The 16,706-nt window shown below is 37.7% G+C and overlaps 1 long non-coding RNA gene and 1 gene segment (V, D, J or C); both read right to left on the bottom strand.

The window, feature by feature from the left end:
• Positions 1-875: 875 nt before the first annotated feature.
• LOC123744629 (T-cell receptor beta-2 chain C region-like) overlaps positions 876-16,706 on the bottom strand; it is a 581,570-nt gene continuing 565,739 nt past the window's right edge. The window contains 5 exon segments of the C gene segment in view: positions 876-1,528; positions 2,907-3,013; positions 3,772-3,798; positions 3,953-4,303; positions 9,631-9,679. Coding sequence covers positions 1,505-1,528; positions 2,907-3,013; positions 3,772-3,798; positions 3,953-4,303; positions 9,631-9,679 — 558 coding nt within the window.
• Positions 10,681-11,165, bottom strand: LOC123744630 (uncharacterized). 2 transcript variants are annotated; one of them, XR_006771020.1, is made up of 2 exons: positions 10,971-11,165; positions 10,681-10,804 (listed from the first exon to the last, which is right to left on the bottom strand). It is a non-coding gene; the product is annotated as an uncharacterized lncRNA (long non-coding RNA). The 2 variants fall into 2 exon arrangements; XR_006771019.1 differs by having other exon boundaries at positions 10,980-11,165.

Raw genomic sequence — 16,706 nt, 5'->3', positions numbered from 1 at the left:
TATTGTGCAATCCCAGTCACTTAAAAAATAATGTGTATAAGTGTATTTTATTTACATACAATTCAAATCAATCAATCCAAACCAGAAAGTTTAATGACACTAGGGGATTGTCAAGCCAAGCCTCCGATACTGGGTAAGTCTACAAGGTAGGGAGGGATGTATTTCCTGTTTGTTCAAAACACAAACCATGATATCGAAGTGCCAGAAGTTCTTTATTGGTTGTTAAACCTGTTGGTGGAAAATGTGTTGCATATATTTGATATAAATATGGCATCAAAATGTTGAAAATCTGATTTCCCCCTAGCTGATCATGCTCTGCCTCCATCTCTGATCGTAATGTGATGAAACAGGCAGGGAGAGTGAGCTCGTCTGTGGTGGTCGGTGACCCCTCAACCTTCTGGCCCAAAGCCCTGCGTATTGTGATGAAACAGGCAGGGAGAGTGAGCTCGTCTGTGGTGGTCGGTGACCCCTCAACCTTCTGGCCCAAAGCCCTGCGTATTGTGATGAAACAGGCAGGGAGAGTGAGCTCGTCTGTGGTGGTCGGTGAACCCTCAACCTTCTGGCCCAAAGCCCTGTGTGGCATCAACTGTGGCAGAAAAGCATGCTGAAGTGGCGAAGTCGATATCCACGTTTATAAAAACAGGGCCGCAACAGTTATAGTTATTTGTGGTTGTAAACAATATATTGAGTTAATTCTATGAGGGGGAGGGTCGTGAAAATATTTTTAACTGTGGAAAGGTACATTTCGATCTGTCCCTAATTATATACAGTTTATTATTCACAAATTAACATTTAGACATTGGAAAGCAGAATGTATTCATACATACTATACTGTAATTACTGGAAAAACAAACAGACATTGGTTTTGTAAGTTATTAATGGAAAGATTGTTTTGGCTGAATTTATTCAAATATACATTTAAATTGCAAGTTCATGTTCATAGGAGATTCTTAAAACGCACATCTTCACATAGACAGGGTAATAAAGAGATAATGGACACAATAAGCACAATGGACAATACAATTACATGCAGGGGCAAACTGGGATCAGAAACCGGCCCAGGCATTTCTAACACACAAATCAAATCAAATGTATTTATATTGCCCTTCTTACATCAGCTGATATCTCAAAGTGCTGTACAGAAACCCAGCCTAAAACCCCAAACAGCAAGCAATGCAGGTGTAGAAGCACGGTGGCTAGGAAAAACTCCCTAGAAAGGCCAAAACCTAGGAAGAAACCTAGAGAGGAACCAGGCTATGAGGGGTGGCCAGTCCTCTTCTGGCTGTGCGGGGAGGACTGCCCATGTTTTTCCTTAAAGCCCTCTTTACTAGGAAAATTATTATTATTTTGCTAAAAAAAAAGCCAATTTAGACAGGCCCACTGGGCTAAAGATGAATCAGTCCATCTGGCATTTGCCAGAATTGCCCTTTTGTCGGTCCGTCCTTGATCACATGGAAGAATCAACACCCGTGCAGGACATCCTCCTTGGGCAACTTGTATTCCGTTAAATCTGTTTCTCTGAGGAGCCCTGCATGTGAAACACAGACACAGAGATACAGGATAAAGACAGTATGGTGTCTGCATGTGAAACACAGACACAGAGATACAGGATAAAGTGTCTGTATGGGAAACACAGAGATAAGGGGATAAAGACAGTATGGTGTCTGTATGGGAAACACAGAGATACAGGATAAAGACAGTATGGTGTCTGTATGGGAAACACAGAGATACAGGATAAAGACAGTATGGTGTCTGTATGGGAAACACAGAGATACAGAGATACAGGATAAAGACAGTACGGTGTCTGTATGGGAAACACAGAGATGCAGAGATACAGGATAAAGACAGTACGGTGTCTGTATGGGAAACACAGAGATACAGAGATACAGGATAAAGACAGTACGGTGTCTGTATGGGAAACACAGAGATACAGAGATACAGGATAAAGACAGTACGGTGCCCACAGAAATAGAATCAAGGTTTTATTTAGATGATGGTGCCAGGTTAGAACCTTTATTAGCCCATAGCTAGCCTGATCCCAGATCTGTTTGTGTTGTCCTGCGTTTCACTCCTGCCTGTCCTGTGATATCCCACTGGGCGCAAACTGATTGAATCAACGTTGTTTCAACGCAATTTGTCAACGTATTGTGATGTGGAATCTACGTGGAACATACATTGTTTGGGGATGGGGGGTGAAATTTAAATCACAGGATTGTGTCATTATGGTAAACTAATTTCAACATAAACAAAATATGTAGAATTTTGATAGTTTTAAAACAATATCAGATATTCAAGGTTATGGCCAGTATCAGAAAGAAAAACATTAGGCTGGGCAGCACCTCCTACTGGAGAGTTAATCTGTCTTCCATCCAAGGTTTTAACATTGATCACTTGTACCATGTACTATAATGTAACTCTCAACTGCAATCCAGGTCATTTGGTTCTGCTATTAGACGAAACACAGTGATTACACACTGTATCCCCATTTGAACTTTGTTGTGCTTTAAAATGGTTGAAAGAGCAATGACAGACGTTTGGTTGACAACTAAACCAAAAATCAGACATAGTTATTTTCCATTTAAACTTGGTTGTGCTTTTAGATGGTTGAAATCATGGTGATAACACATTGGAAATTCAACTAACTTTGGGCTGTCTGTTTTGATTGGGTGAATATAAATTGTAATCTCATTGATCAACGTCTAAACCAAATATTTCCCAACTTATCCACGTTGAAATGATATGGTGTGCCCAGTTTGGATCTGTTTGTGCGGTCACTGTCACCCTGACCGTAGGAGTTGGCAAGACAGTACAAAACTGATCAGGGACTCCTCTAGCACAAGGCATAGATAGAAGAGGAGAGATGTGGCTGTGTGATGAACCTTTATCGATAGTTGTCGTGAACTCACCTGGAACTTCCAAATCATAACCATGACGACCAGGCCGTAGAAGGTACTCTTAGCGATGAAGATGCTGTAGGCCAGCTTGGCAGTCTGGGTGCTCTTCACATAGTAATCTGCAAGGACAATAATACATTCAAATGACCTTGATTAAGGTGGTATCAGATGATATTGTTAGCAGATCGTCCATTGAAAAAAACACAGCACAACCAATGATCTAGGCCAGTGTTTCTGGGTCCTGGGGATCCAACCAATGATCTAGGCCAGTGTTTCTGGGTCCTGGGGATCCAACCAATGATCTAGGCCAGTGTTTCTTGGTCCTGGGGATATAACCAATGATCGAGGCCAGTGTTTCTTGGTCCTGGGGATATAACCAATGATCTAGGCCAGTGTTTCTTGGTCCTGGGGATCCAAAGGGAAGCTCATCGTTTTTTCCCTGGAACTGACACACCTGCTTCCACTAATCAGGCTTGATGATTAGGTAATTAGTGGAATCAGGTGGGTATTTCCAGGGCAAAAACAGAAATATGCACCTCTTTGGGTCCCTAACCCTAACCCCAACCCTAACCCCAACCCCAACCCTAACCCCAACCCTAACCCTAACCCTAACCCAGGACCAGGAAAACCCTGATATACACTGCAGGTTATCAGTACAGTATGCAGGTCATCAGTACAGTATGCAGGTCATCAGTACAGTATGCAGGTCATCAGTACAGTATGTAGGTCATCAGTACAGTATGCAGGTCATCAGTCCAGTATGCAGGTCATCAGTACAGTATGCAGGTCATCAGTACAGTATGCAGGTCAACAGTACAGTATGCCATGTATTTAGGTATGAAGAAATATATCTGTAGTATATAATGGGCACATTTACCTGTCGTTATCTCTCCCCCACTTTGACCTGAAAGAAACAAAGAAGGAGAGTTTTAGATGAGATTATACATCACAGTACCACTTAGACATAGGGGAATGCATTAGAGCCTCAAAACTAGTGTACTAGTTCAGTCAAATCTCTTTCTTCTCATAAACACAGACACTGTTCATTATTTTATTACCTTGGAGATCTCCACTAATGGTGTCATTCACATTTATATCTCCATTCCCATTGTAAAAGCTGACAATGCAGGTGAATTTGTTGTCTGGGTTGTGCCAGTCTTTGGCTGGGACTCTCAGTCTGCTGGTGATACTGTATAAACTATCTTTATCCCACAAGGCCTTGTTGTCGGTCCCGGCGCCTTCAGTTCTGTTGACATTGTTGACTTGCCAGAAGACCGTGACATGGTCGGGGTAGAAGCGGGTGGCTACACACACCAGGGTCTTCTTCTTCTTCTTGTTTCTATCTTTACACTCCTTTGCCGAGGGTGCTAGGACTTCCACTGTGGGTTCAGTGACTTTGATGTTTGGATCTGCAGGGAGAAAACAGTGGAATATTTTAACACTCAATCAATGGCTTTGTTTGTTGTTGACATCATACCTGAACCTGAGTGCTTTAAAACACAGTTAATCACAAAATGAATCAATGAGACAGTTAATCACAAAATGAATCAATGAGACAGTTCATCACAAAATGAATCAATGAGACAGTTCATCAGAAAATGTGTTAATCACAAAATGTCTGCCAAGTCAAACACATAGAAACGACAGCAGCTTCGAATGAACCACTTTGTTACTGAACTGTACCACCCCTATATAATGTAATCAGTCAAGACTGACTAGAACATAGAGGTTATTATAACAGTATTATCACAGTATTATTATAGTATTATTATTACAGTATTATCACAGTATTATTATAGTAATATTATTACAGTAGTACTATTACAGTAGTATTATTACAGTATTATCATGGTATTATTATAGTATTATTATTACAGTAGTATTACAGCATTATTATTACAGTATTATTACAGTAGTATTATTACAGTAGTATTATTACAGTGTTATTATTACAGTATTATTATTGAAGTAGTATGACAGTATTATTATTACAGTAGTATTAGTATTATTATTACAGTAGTATTACAGTACTATTATGAAATTATTATCACTGTATTATTAGTACAGTAGTATTACAGTATTATTATGACAGTATTATGACAGTATTATTATAGTATTATTATTACAGTATTACTACATTATTATTATTACAGCATTATTATTAGAGTACTATTAATACAGCGGTATTGCAATATTATTATAGTATTATTATTACAGTAATATTATTACAGTATTACCACAGTAATATTACAGTAGTATCACAGTATTATTATAGTATTATTATTATAGTAGTATTACAGTATTATTATGATATTATTATTACAGTAGTATTACAGTATTATTCTTGCAGCGTTCTTACAGTATTATTATTACTACAGCATTATTGAAGTATTATTATTAGTACAGTATTATCACATTATTATTACTACAGCATCATTAAAGTATTAGTATTACATTATTATCACATTATTATTATTACTACAGTATTATTATTGCAGTATTATCACAGTATTATTATTACAGTAGTATTACAGTATTATTCTTACAGCATTCTTACAGTATTATTATTACTACAGCATTATTAAATTATTAGTATTACATTATTATCACATTATTATTATTACTACAGTATTATTATTGCAGTATTCTTACAGTTTTCCCACAGTATTATTCTTACAGTATTATTCTTACAGTATTCTAACAGTATTACAACAGTATTCTTACAGTATTATAACAGTATTCTTACAATATTATAACAGTATTACTACAGTATTCTTACAGTATTCTTACAGCATTCTAGCAGTGTTACTACAGTATTCTTACAGTATTATAACAGTATTACTACAGTATTCTTACAGTATTATAACAGTATTCTTACAGTATTATAACAGTATTCTTACAGTATTATAACAGTATTGCTACAGTATTCTTACAGTATTACTACAGTATTATAACAGTATTCTTACAGTATTATAACAGTATTACTACAATATTCTTACAGTATTCTTACAGCATTATAACAGTATTACTACAGTATTCTTACTTATAACAGTATTACTACAGTATTCTTACAGTATTCTAACAGTATTACTACAGTATTCTTACAGTATTACTACAGTATTCTTACAGTATTCTAACAGTAGTACAGTATTCTTACCCAGAACTGTTAGCTTAGTTCCCTCTCCAAAGTAGGCAGCATAACCACCAGAGCACACCACATACTCACAGACAGAAAACCAAGAGGATTCTAGCTACCCATTGGTTTATTTGCAGTAGTTTGGCTTGTAGCAAAGGAAGTAATGCTGTATTTCTAAGCATGTCTATGTCAACAGAGCACAGGGCTAATTCACTTTATCATTAGCTCTTTGTACAGCTTAAATGTCCCCCCCCCCTGAATATTTTCATGCTCAACTATGCCAGGAATGCAAAGTAAACAAACCCCTTAATTTAGAAATAATTTCATGATGATGTATTTGCAATATTTTTTTAAGAAAGTTGAAAAGCTGAATCCCTTACCTAGAACAGTGAGTCTGGTACCTGGACCAAACTCTGCCTTATCCGTGTACCACAGAGACATACCATACATCTACATTACAGACACTGGATTACACCTGACACAGATCTGTTACTTTGCCTCTTCTGAACTATTATGCACTTCCATTCAAACTGATACAACACCACAATATAGACTCATACAAACCAACGCCTGAGGAATCGGAACATTGTTTTATAAACCATAAAGAGATTTTCTCTCCATCTCTGGTTCACACAACGGATTTAAAAAATAATACAACATCTCTTTCAGTAACAGATAAACCCATGACGGCATAGATAACAAATGACAGAATCAGTTTTCTCACCTAGAACTGTGAGTTTGGTGCCACTGCCGAAGAATGCCGGGTTGTTGTTCACACTGATACACAGCTTCAGAGATAACCCCTCCTCACTACTCAGTACGAGCAGAGTTTAGGTGTAGTCTTTACACCCCCAACCTGCTGTCTTTGGTTGTTGGATGTCTTTACACCCCAACCTGCTGTCTTTGGTTGTTGGATTTTATGAAATGTAATGACATCACAAAATCATTTCCATATTATGTAGAGATGAAATTATCATTGTTTTGACCAAAGTACCTAAGACTATGTTTGGTTCCACTGCTAAGGAACCTCTTCTCCTCTAGCTGATAAGTATTATAATGAAGGTAGACTGTGTCTGGTTCTACTGCTAAGGAACCTCTTCTCCTCTAGCTGATACGTATTATAATGAAGGTAGACTGTGTCTGGTTCTACTGCTAAGGAACCTCTTCTCCTATAGCTGATAAGTATTATAATGAAGGTAGACTGTGTCTGGTTCCACTGCTAAGGAACCTCTTCTCCTCTAGCTGATAAGTATTATAATGAAGGTAGACTGTGTCTGGTTCTACTGCTAAGGAACCTCTTCTCCTCTAGCTGATAAGTATTATAATGAAGGTAGACTGTGTCTGGTTCTACTGCTAAGGAACCTCTTCTCCTATAGCTGATAAGTATTATAATGAAGGTAGACTGTGTCTGGTTCCACTGCTAAGGAACCTCTTCTCCTATAGCTGATACGTATTATAATGAAGGTAGACTGTGTCTGGTTCCACTGCTAAGGAACCTCTTCTCCTCTAGCTGATAAGTATTATAATGAAGGTAGACTGTGTCTGGTTCTACTGCTAAGGAACCTCTTCTCCTCTAGCTGATAAGTATTATAATGAAGGTAGACTGTGTCTGGTTCCACTGCTAAGGAACCTCTTCTCCTATAGCTGATACGTATTATAATGAAGGTAGACTGTGTCTGGTTCCACTGCTAAGGAACCTCTTCTCCTCTAGCTGATAAGTATTATAATGAAGGTAGACTGTGTCTGGTTCTACTGCTAAGGAACCTCTTCTCCTATAGCTGATAAGTATTATAATGAAGGTAGACTGTGTCTGGTTCTACTGCTAAGGAACCTCTTCTCCTCTAGCTGATAAGTATTATAATGAAGGTAGACTGTGTCTGGTTCTACTGCTAAGGAACCTCTTCTCCTATAGCTGATACGTATTATAATGAAGGTAGACTGTGTCTGGTTCTACTGCTAAGGAACCTCTTCTCCTCTAGCTGATAAGTATTATAATGAAGGTAGACTGTGTCTGGGCAGGGAGCCAGACAGCTTTATACCATGATAACTGGAGCACATAACTAATGCCTTTACTGTGATCCATTTAAATATACTCTCTTACTTTAACACAATTTAGACGTATAGTCAAATTAGATATTTTCTATATTGCCAAATGTTAATTTGTTGGTCTTTGTTATTCCCTCGTGTACATTTGTCAGATAGATTCCACAACAGTTCATTGTTCATTTTCTTACCTAAAACGGTGAGTTTGGTGCCGGCTCCAAAATATGCCTCCGAGTACGAGCACAGAGACACAAGGCTGTATCTTTACCGTCTCTCTGACTTTGTTTTGACTCAATCTTTGTTACTCTATTAAAGTTATTTCAAAACTCTTCACAGGAACTCTGAGACATTCAGCTGGGGGGGGGGGTTAAATCTGACATAGTAAAATAGTCACCATAAATGATTTGGTTATAAACTAATGAAATTCAAGTGCGTTCCACCTCTCGACCAATCTTTAGGTCACATTCCAATCCATGAACATCAACCACACACTGTAACCTACAGATTGTAACCATAAGATGGAAAGGTGTACAAATTACATGTAGTTTAAAAACAAAATCACAATCAGGTGCAAACGTTATATTATGTTGGTGTAATGTCTCACCTAGAACAGTTAACCTGGTTCCTCCACCGAAGTAAGCCTGGCTGGCACCACCAGCACAGTGGATTTACTCAGCCTGTATGTAACCACGTCAGGAGGACTTTAAAGATACTACCCAGTCGTTCTGTTACAGTACAATTCTCTAAAAAACTTTACAACCACATACATTATAACCACATAGCTTACATGTTTTATAACCAACAGATTACTGCACTTTTTCAGTGTCATTTCTCACCTAGAACAGTTAACCTGGTTCCTCCACCGAAGTAAGCCTGGCTGGCACCACTAGCACAGTACAGTGGAACACTGCTATAATATAGCTATATGGGCACGCTGAGCCTGGCTGGCACCACTAGCACAGTACAGTGGAACACTGCTATAATATAGCTATATGGGCACGCTGAGCCTGGCTGGCACCACCAGCACAGTACAGTGGAACACTGCTATAATATAGCTATATGGGCACGCTGAGCCTGGCTGGCACCATTAACACAGTACAGTGGAATACTGCTCTAGTCTAGCAAGTCCTTTTCTCGTCAACTTTAAATCCCGATCGTACATGGCCTTTGATAACTGTATTGTTCAAGACGTCCTACCAATCAACACCATGTTTTAACCAGTTTACAAGACCGACACAGATGACTCAAACCATACTGTAATACTATGATATCAAATCTCTTCTCACGAGTATGTTGTCTCACTCACATTCACTGTCCATACGCCAAACACAGTGTACAGATTACTTACCGAGAACTGTTAATTTGGTGCCTGATCCAAAATGTGCCTCATAGTTGGCACAGTGTACAGGCTTAACATCAAAAAGCATTGACTGGAGGTAACACTAGTATGAACTAATCTAATGTACTGAATCCATAATCAACTAACTAACTCATCACCAAAACCCCTAGACCACACACAGAGTCCCATTAGTTCCATCATGGTGAATATTCTCTTACCCAGAACACTCAGTTTGGTCCCTGCTCCAAAGAATGCAGGATCATAGTTGTCACAGTGCCGACATACTGAGCAGTAATGTACCAACCACTAGCTACTGAACTTGTCTACGCATTTGCCATCTAAAATAATACCCCGCTTTTTAATACTAGTCAATGGTTCAAATAAACCATTAGATGAACCAGTACAGTAAGTAAATAGATGAGAAAGGATTTACCTAAAACAGTGAGTTTCGTTCCATTGCCAAAGAAGGCTGGTTGAGTTTGAGTCACAGTGTTTTCACATCAACCGTTTAGTTCAGCTGTATAACGGACACTTTATTATACTATTAAATGGCAATCAAACATCTTCAGGGTTACAGATCTTTATCAATGTCATTCATCTGAAGTGAACTTACCTAAAACAGTGAGTTTGGTTCCATTCCCAAAGTAGGCCTCACTTCCAGTGTCACACCGTTCGCCTCCTCTTCTAAAAATACCTCAGATCTCTTTGTCATTCAGCCTCAAGGGAATATGAACAGAGATACTCAGAGATATTCAGAGATACTCAGAGATACTCAGAGACACTCAGGGATACTCAGGGATACTCAGAGATATTCAGAGATACTCAGAGATACTCAGGGATACTCAGGGATACTCAGAGATACTCAGGGATACTCAGAGATACTCAGAGATACTCTAAAAATAACTACTGAGTTCAGCAATGTGTTTGAGGAGATTTTATGGTCAAACAGGAATCGGACAAACTCCCCTATGTAACTAAATCTGACTTCATAAGTTTGTTGTCTTGTCCAGGAAAATGCTCCCAATAAAGTAGATTTTTATAATCCTGAAGATTGGTTGAATTCTTGTTTTATCCTTCAGTATTATCGAAGCATCTCTCCAGACTCCTCAACAGTCTGTAGTAGTGTGTGAATAGGCCCCAGCCCTCTCCTGTATGGAAGTGAATGGTAGGAGGTTTTTGTACGGCGTCTCTATGTAAATATATCACCGTGGCCCCCTGTCCCCACAGTGTGAAAGCATCACACAAAAACACTCGTTCTGTTCTTTCTGTTGTTTAGTTTCCCTCCCCTGTTCTCTCTCTGTATCTCTCTCACCATCTCAGTCTCTCAGTATCTGTCTGTAGCAGCAGGTGCGTCTTCACGGAGGGCTACTGCAGTTGGAGCCTGTTCTGACCCTATAAATAGAACAGCAAATTCATGATTTTAATAATAAACATTTACATTTGGATATTTACTTTTTTTCTTCTATTGATTGATGTAATGAATAACATCAATAAAAAAGACAATGTAAAAAGACAATATCCAAATGTGATGTTTATAATTAATATTATGACATTTTACTGTTGTTACCGGAGTGGGATCCTGGTCCAAACTGACAGCTTCTATTTCCGTCAGCAGTACTAAGAAAAGCAACAGGGAGGAGAGGAGGGGGAGGACAGGAGGAGGAGGAGGAAGAGGAGGAGGAAGAGGAGGGGGAGGAGGAGGAGAGGAGGGGAGGAGAGGAGGAGGAGAGGAGGGGGAGGAGAGGAGGAGGAGGAGGAGGAGAGGAGGAGGAGAGGAGGGAAGGAAAGGTAAATGTTTTTCATAAATCTAAAAATGTAAATGACAGCTGTCTAAGTCACAGCCCTGTCCCCTCTCCCTCTCCTCTCCCCCTGCCATGCTGCATCATGTGACAGTAACAGCCTATCATAGAGCAGGGCTGACAAGATCCAGTCTTAAACTTGCATTACGTTCTAACTTGATTCTAATTGCATTAGATCATATATATTTTTTTATTTTTATTCAACTTTTATTTAACTGGTAGGAGGTATCTGCTTTAGTGACGGTATCATTATATTGTGGAATGGTTTGTATAAAAGGTATATATGTATTTAGGGATAATCTTAAATGTGTTTCTTTTGTTTTATATCTCAAGCCAATTGAATTGAATTGAATAGGATAGTTTTGACTTCTGATGTGAATTTGTGTAATCCCACAGTGACCCTCCAGAGGTCACTGTAGGATCATCTCTGAGAAAAGTCTCCCTTTTTAATCGATGAGCTTCATTTGATATCAAGCGGAGGCTTATATACTAGCAGAGGTGGAAAAAGTACCCAATTGTTAACCTTGAGTAAAAGTAAAGATACCTTAATAGAAAATGATTCAAGTAACAATGAAAGTCACCCAGTAAAATACTAATTGAGTATAAGCCTAAAAGTTTTTGGTTTAAAATATACTTAAGTATCAAAAGTAAAAGTATAAATCATTTCATATTCCTTATATTAAGCAAACCAGATGGCACCATTTGATTTTGTATTTTATCTAGTTAGCCAGGGGCACACTCCAACACTCCAACAGAATTTACAAACAAAGCATGTGTGTTTAGTGAGTCCTCCAGATCAGAGGCAATAGGGAGGACCAGGAATGTTCTCTGTTTAGTGAGTCCTCCAGATCAGAGGCAGTAGGGATGACCAGGGATGTTCTCTGTTTAGTGAGTCCTCCAGATCAGAGGCAGTAGGGAGGACCAGGAATGTTCTCTGTTTAGTGAGTCCTCCAGATCAGAGGCAGTAGGGATGACCAGGGATGTTCTCTTTTTAGTGAGTCCTCCAGATCAGAGGCAGTAGGGAGGACCAGGAATGTTCTCTTGGTAACTGTGAATTAGGCAATTTTTCTGTCCTGCTAAGCATTCCAAAGCAGTCCTGTAACAAGTACTTTTGGGTGTCAGGGAAAATGTATGGAGTAAAAAGTACATTGTTTTCTTTAGGAATGTAGTGAAGTAAAAGTAAAAGTTGCGAAAAATATAAATAGTAAAGTACAGAAACCCCCAGAAAAACGACTTAAGTAGTACTTTAAAGTATTTTTACTTAACTATTTCTTTAAAAGTAAAAGTTCAGCAAAGGACCAACCTAGTAGTAAAGTTACTTGGAAAGATAATCTTTATCTAAACTTATCTTTAAAAGAATGTATATGTAAATAACTGATTCATAACACAAACAGGAGACAGTCTTTACAGAAACACAAACAGGAGACAGTCTTTACAGAAACACAAACAGGAGACAGTCTTTACAGAAAGGCAAACAGGAGACAGTCTTTACAGAAACACAAACAGGAGACAGTCTTTACAGAAAGGCAAACAGGAGACAGTCTTTACAGAAACACAAACAGGAGACAGTCTTTACAGAAACACAAACAGGAGACAGTCTTTACAGAAAGGCAAACAGGAGACAGTCTTTACAGAAACACAAACAGGAGACAGTCTTTACAAAAACCCAAACAGGAGACAGTCTTTACAGAAACACAAACAGGAGACAGTCTTTACAAAAACCCAAACAGGAGACAGTCTTTACAGAAACACAAACAGGAGACAGTCTTTACAGAAACACAAACAGGAGACAGTCTTTACAGAAACACAAACAGGAGACAGTCTTTACAGAAACACAAAACACAATATACATAACACAAACGTAACAGTAAAGGCATAAATCCTCAAATACAAACTTGTTTAAACCTTGCTAGCTTGCTATGTGAAAATGTGTAGTTAAATAAATGTGTGGTTAATTAAATGTGTGGTTTAATTAAATATGTGGTTAATTAAATGTGTGGTTAATTAAATGTGTGGGTAATTAAATGTGTGGTCAATTAAATGTGTGGTCTATTAAATGTGTGGTTAATTAAATGTGTGGTTAAATAAATGTGTGGTTTATTAAATGTGTGGTTAATTACATGTGTGGTTAAATAAACGTGTGGTTAATTAAATATGTGGTTAATTAAAAGTGTGGTTAATTAAATGTGTGTTCAATTAAATGTGTGGTTAAATAAATGTGTGGTTTATTAAATGTGTGTTTAATTACATTTGTGGTTAATTAAATGTGTGGTTAATTAAATGTATGATTAAATAAACATGTGGTTGATTAAATATGTGGTTAATTAAATGTGTGGTTAATTAAATGTGTGGATAATTAAATGTGTGCTTAATTAAATGTGTGGATAATTAAATGTGTGGTTAATTAAATGTGTGGTTAATTAAATGTGTGGTTAATTAAATGTGTGGTTAATTAAATGTGTGGTTAATTAAATGTGTGGTTAAATGAACGTGTGGTTAAATGAACGTGTGGTTAAATGAACGTGTGGTTAAATGAACGTGTGGTTAATTAAATGTGTGGTTAATTAAATAAGTGGTTTATTAAATGTGTGGTTAAATACATTTGTGGTTTAATTAAATGTGTAGTTAAATAAATGTGTGGTTAATTAAATGTGTAGTTAAATAAATGTGTGGTTAATTAAATGTGTGGTTTAATTAAATGTGTGGTTAATTAAACGTGTGGTTAATTAAATGTGTGGTCAATTAAATGTGTGGTTAAATAAATGTGTGGTTTATTAAATTTGTGGTTAATTAAATATGTGGTTTATTAAATGTGTGGTTAAATAAATGTGTGGTTTAATTAAATGTGTAGTTAAATAAATGTGTGGTTAATTAAATGTGTAGTTAAATAAATGTGTGGTTAATTAAATGTGTAGTTAAATAAATGTGTGGTTAATTAAATGTGTGGTTTAATTAAATGTGTGGTTAATTAAACGTGTTGTTAATTAAATGTGTGGTCAATTAAATGTGTGGTTAAATAATTGTGTGGTTTATTAAATGTGTGGTTTAATTAAATGTGTAGTTAAATAAATGTGTGGTTAATTAAATGTGTAGTTAAATAAATGTGTGGTTAATTAAATGTGTGGTTTAATTAAATGTGTGGTTAATTAAACGTGTGGTTAAATAAATGTGTGGTCAATAAAATGTGTGGTTTATTAAATGTGTGGTTTATTAAATGTGTGGTTAATTAAATGTGTGGTCAATTAAATGTGTGGTCTATTAAATGTGTGGTTTATTAAATGTGTGGTTAATTAAATGTGTGGTTAATTAAATGTGTGGATAATTAAATGTGTGGTTAATTAAATGTGTGGTTAATTAAATGTGTGGTTAATTAAATGTGTAAAACACATTCCTATTATGAACCCAAACTTCAGGCTGAAGAATCTGAGGATGGATCTGAGGATGGATCTGAGGATGGATCTGAGGATGGATCTGAGGATGGATCTCTTGGTGTAGATACGGTGTCAGAGACAATTCGCAAGTGAGTGATTAACAGAGTGACCAAAGATTTCTGTTAGCGACAGACACAACAATAACCTAAACATGTTTTGGTTGTTGGGTTCATGCGGCCCTTTGATCTTTCTAGGAAAGGCCAAGGGACGTCCAGCTGGTGGCTGATCTTAACCAGGTTCTACAGTGGATTCTATTAATGCCCCGAGTGAACCACCTCCTCACACCCGGCAAGAGCCAGGTGCCCTGTTTTGGCTGACGGTGAAGTCAGCTCTAAACAATAGTGCGGTGCAGTAGGTTAAGCACGTGGAGTAATGAGTGGAATTATTTGTTTTCACATGTTAAAGTGATTGCTTTTGATAAAAACGCATTCTGCCTTCCCATATTAAAAGTAGTTATAAAATTCAATAATGTATTCTATGGAAAAGAGACATGTTCCTGGACGATGCATCATGCTGCCTTGTTGACAACATGACCGAGCAGTGCAGATGATCTATTTCAGAAGGGCACTCCTCTCTAACCGCTTTTGCGCTGATGGCTAGAAGGGATCAAGCTTTTGTCAAATTAATGTAAAAAGTGGATTTTTTGGGGGGGGGGCATTTTAGCTAACCCTAACCCTATTCCTAACCTTAACCTAATTCTCCTAACCCGATCCCATCTAGCCTGTACTTGTACACGCCCCCGGTTTATCGAACTCCCTCATCGCTAACCAGAACAAGGTTGGTGGTTGGAAACAGGGGCATTCGGTGACGTTTAAGATGAGAGAGGACTAATTTGTTTTATATGAACATGGCCTTATTTCTATTACAGTATATTGGATGACTGTCATTCATATTCCATTCATCCAGGTCAATGTAACATCGATAGGTTTAGGCTACTACATGATTCTCAAATTGTCTCTATACCCATCATGAGGTTGCTACAACCTAGCCTATGAATGACAGTTTACAACGTAGGTGCACAGGTCAAGATAATTTTTTTTTGTAATCAATGTGACATACAGTGACACATTCAATACCGCCTTGCACACTCTTGCCTGCATCTAGCTGATCTAGGGTGTAATCATTAGTCCAACAGCTGCAAACGAGAGTTTCTATTGGACAAATTCAGGTATGTTTATTCCCGTTTCATTCTGTTTTCTTCCTTTTAAGAAAATGTTTTTCAACGGTATCAGCTGAAAGAATTCACCCCTGATCACACGCAAACACAGATCTCTTTCAAAGCAGCCACATACAAACAGCATGATCACTTTACTTATTTTACTTTTATTTTCATTTCAATTTGTTTGTAGCAGAATTGCTTCTCGCATAGTGAACCTGCTGCAATCATACAGTAACGTTACAGTGTACAGTCAGTAAACAGTTTAGCACTTACACTGGCGGGCCCCATTCATTTGTTCAAAACTGTTCAACTATTGTCTTTCTTTTGAGTGAACTACTCACCACATTTTATTCACTGCAGTGCTAGCTAGCTGTAGCTTATGCTTTCAGTACAAGATTCCTTCTCTGATCCTTTGATTGGGTGGGAAACATTTCAGTTCATGCTACAAGAGCTCTGATAGGTTGGAGGATGTCCTTTGGAAGTTGTCATAATTACTGTGTAAGTCTATGGAAAGGGGTGAGAACCATGAGCCTCCTAGGTTGTGTATTGAAGTCAATGTACCCAGAGTAGGACGGAAGCTAGCTGTCCTCCGCCTACACCATGGTGCTACCCTACAGAGTGCTGCTGAGGCTACTGTAGACCTTCATTGCAAAACAGTGTGTTTTAATCAATTATTTGGTGACGTGAATAGTTTTATCTAAAAATGATTACTTTTTTAACTTTTTTACTGTTTCACAACCATAGGTTATGCTATACAGTGCATATAAGTATGACCCAATGCAATTCTAAAGTCTAATACATTGTGATTTCAACAGATTTTTTTTGTCAAATTAACTAAATGTTGCCTTTTTTATCTGGTGGTCACACCAGATACTGACTGGTTTTCTGATCCACGCCCATACCTT

Source organism: Salmo salar, chromosome ssa09, assembly GCF_905237065.1.
Source record: "Salmo salar chromosome ssa09, Ssal_v3.1, whole genome shotgun sequence".
NCBI classification, from domain to species: Eukaryota; Metazoa; Chordata; class Actinopteri; order Salmoniformes; family Salmonidae; genus Salmo; species Salmo salar.
Note: the sequence above shows the minus strand (reverse complement) of the source record. Positions and strands in the feature narration are given on the sequence as shown.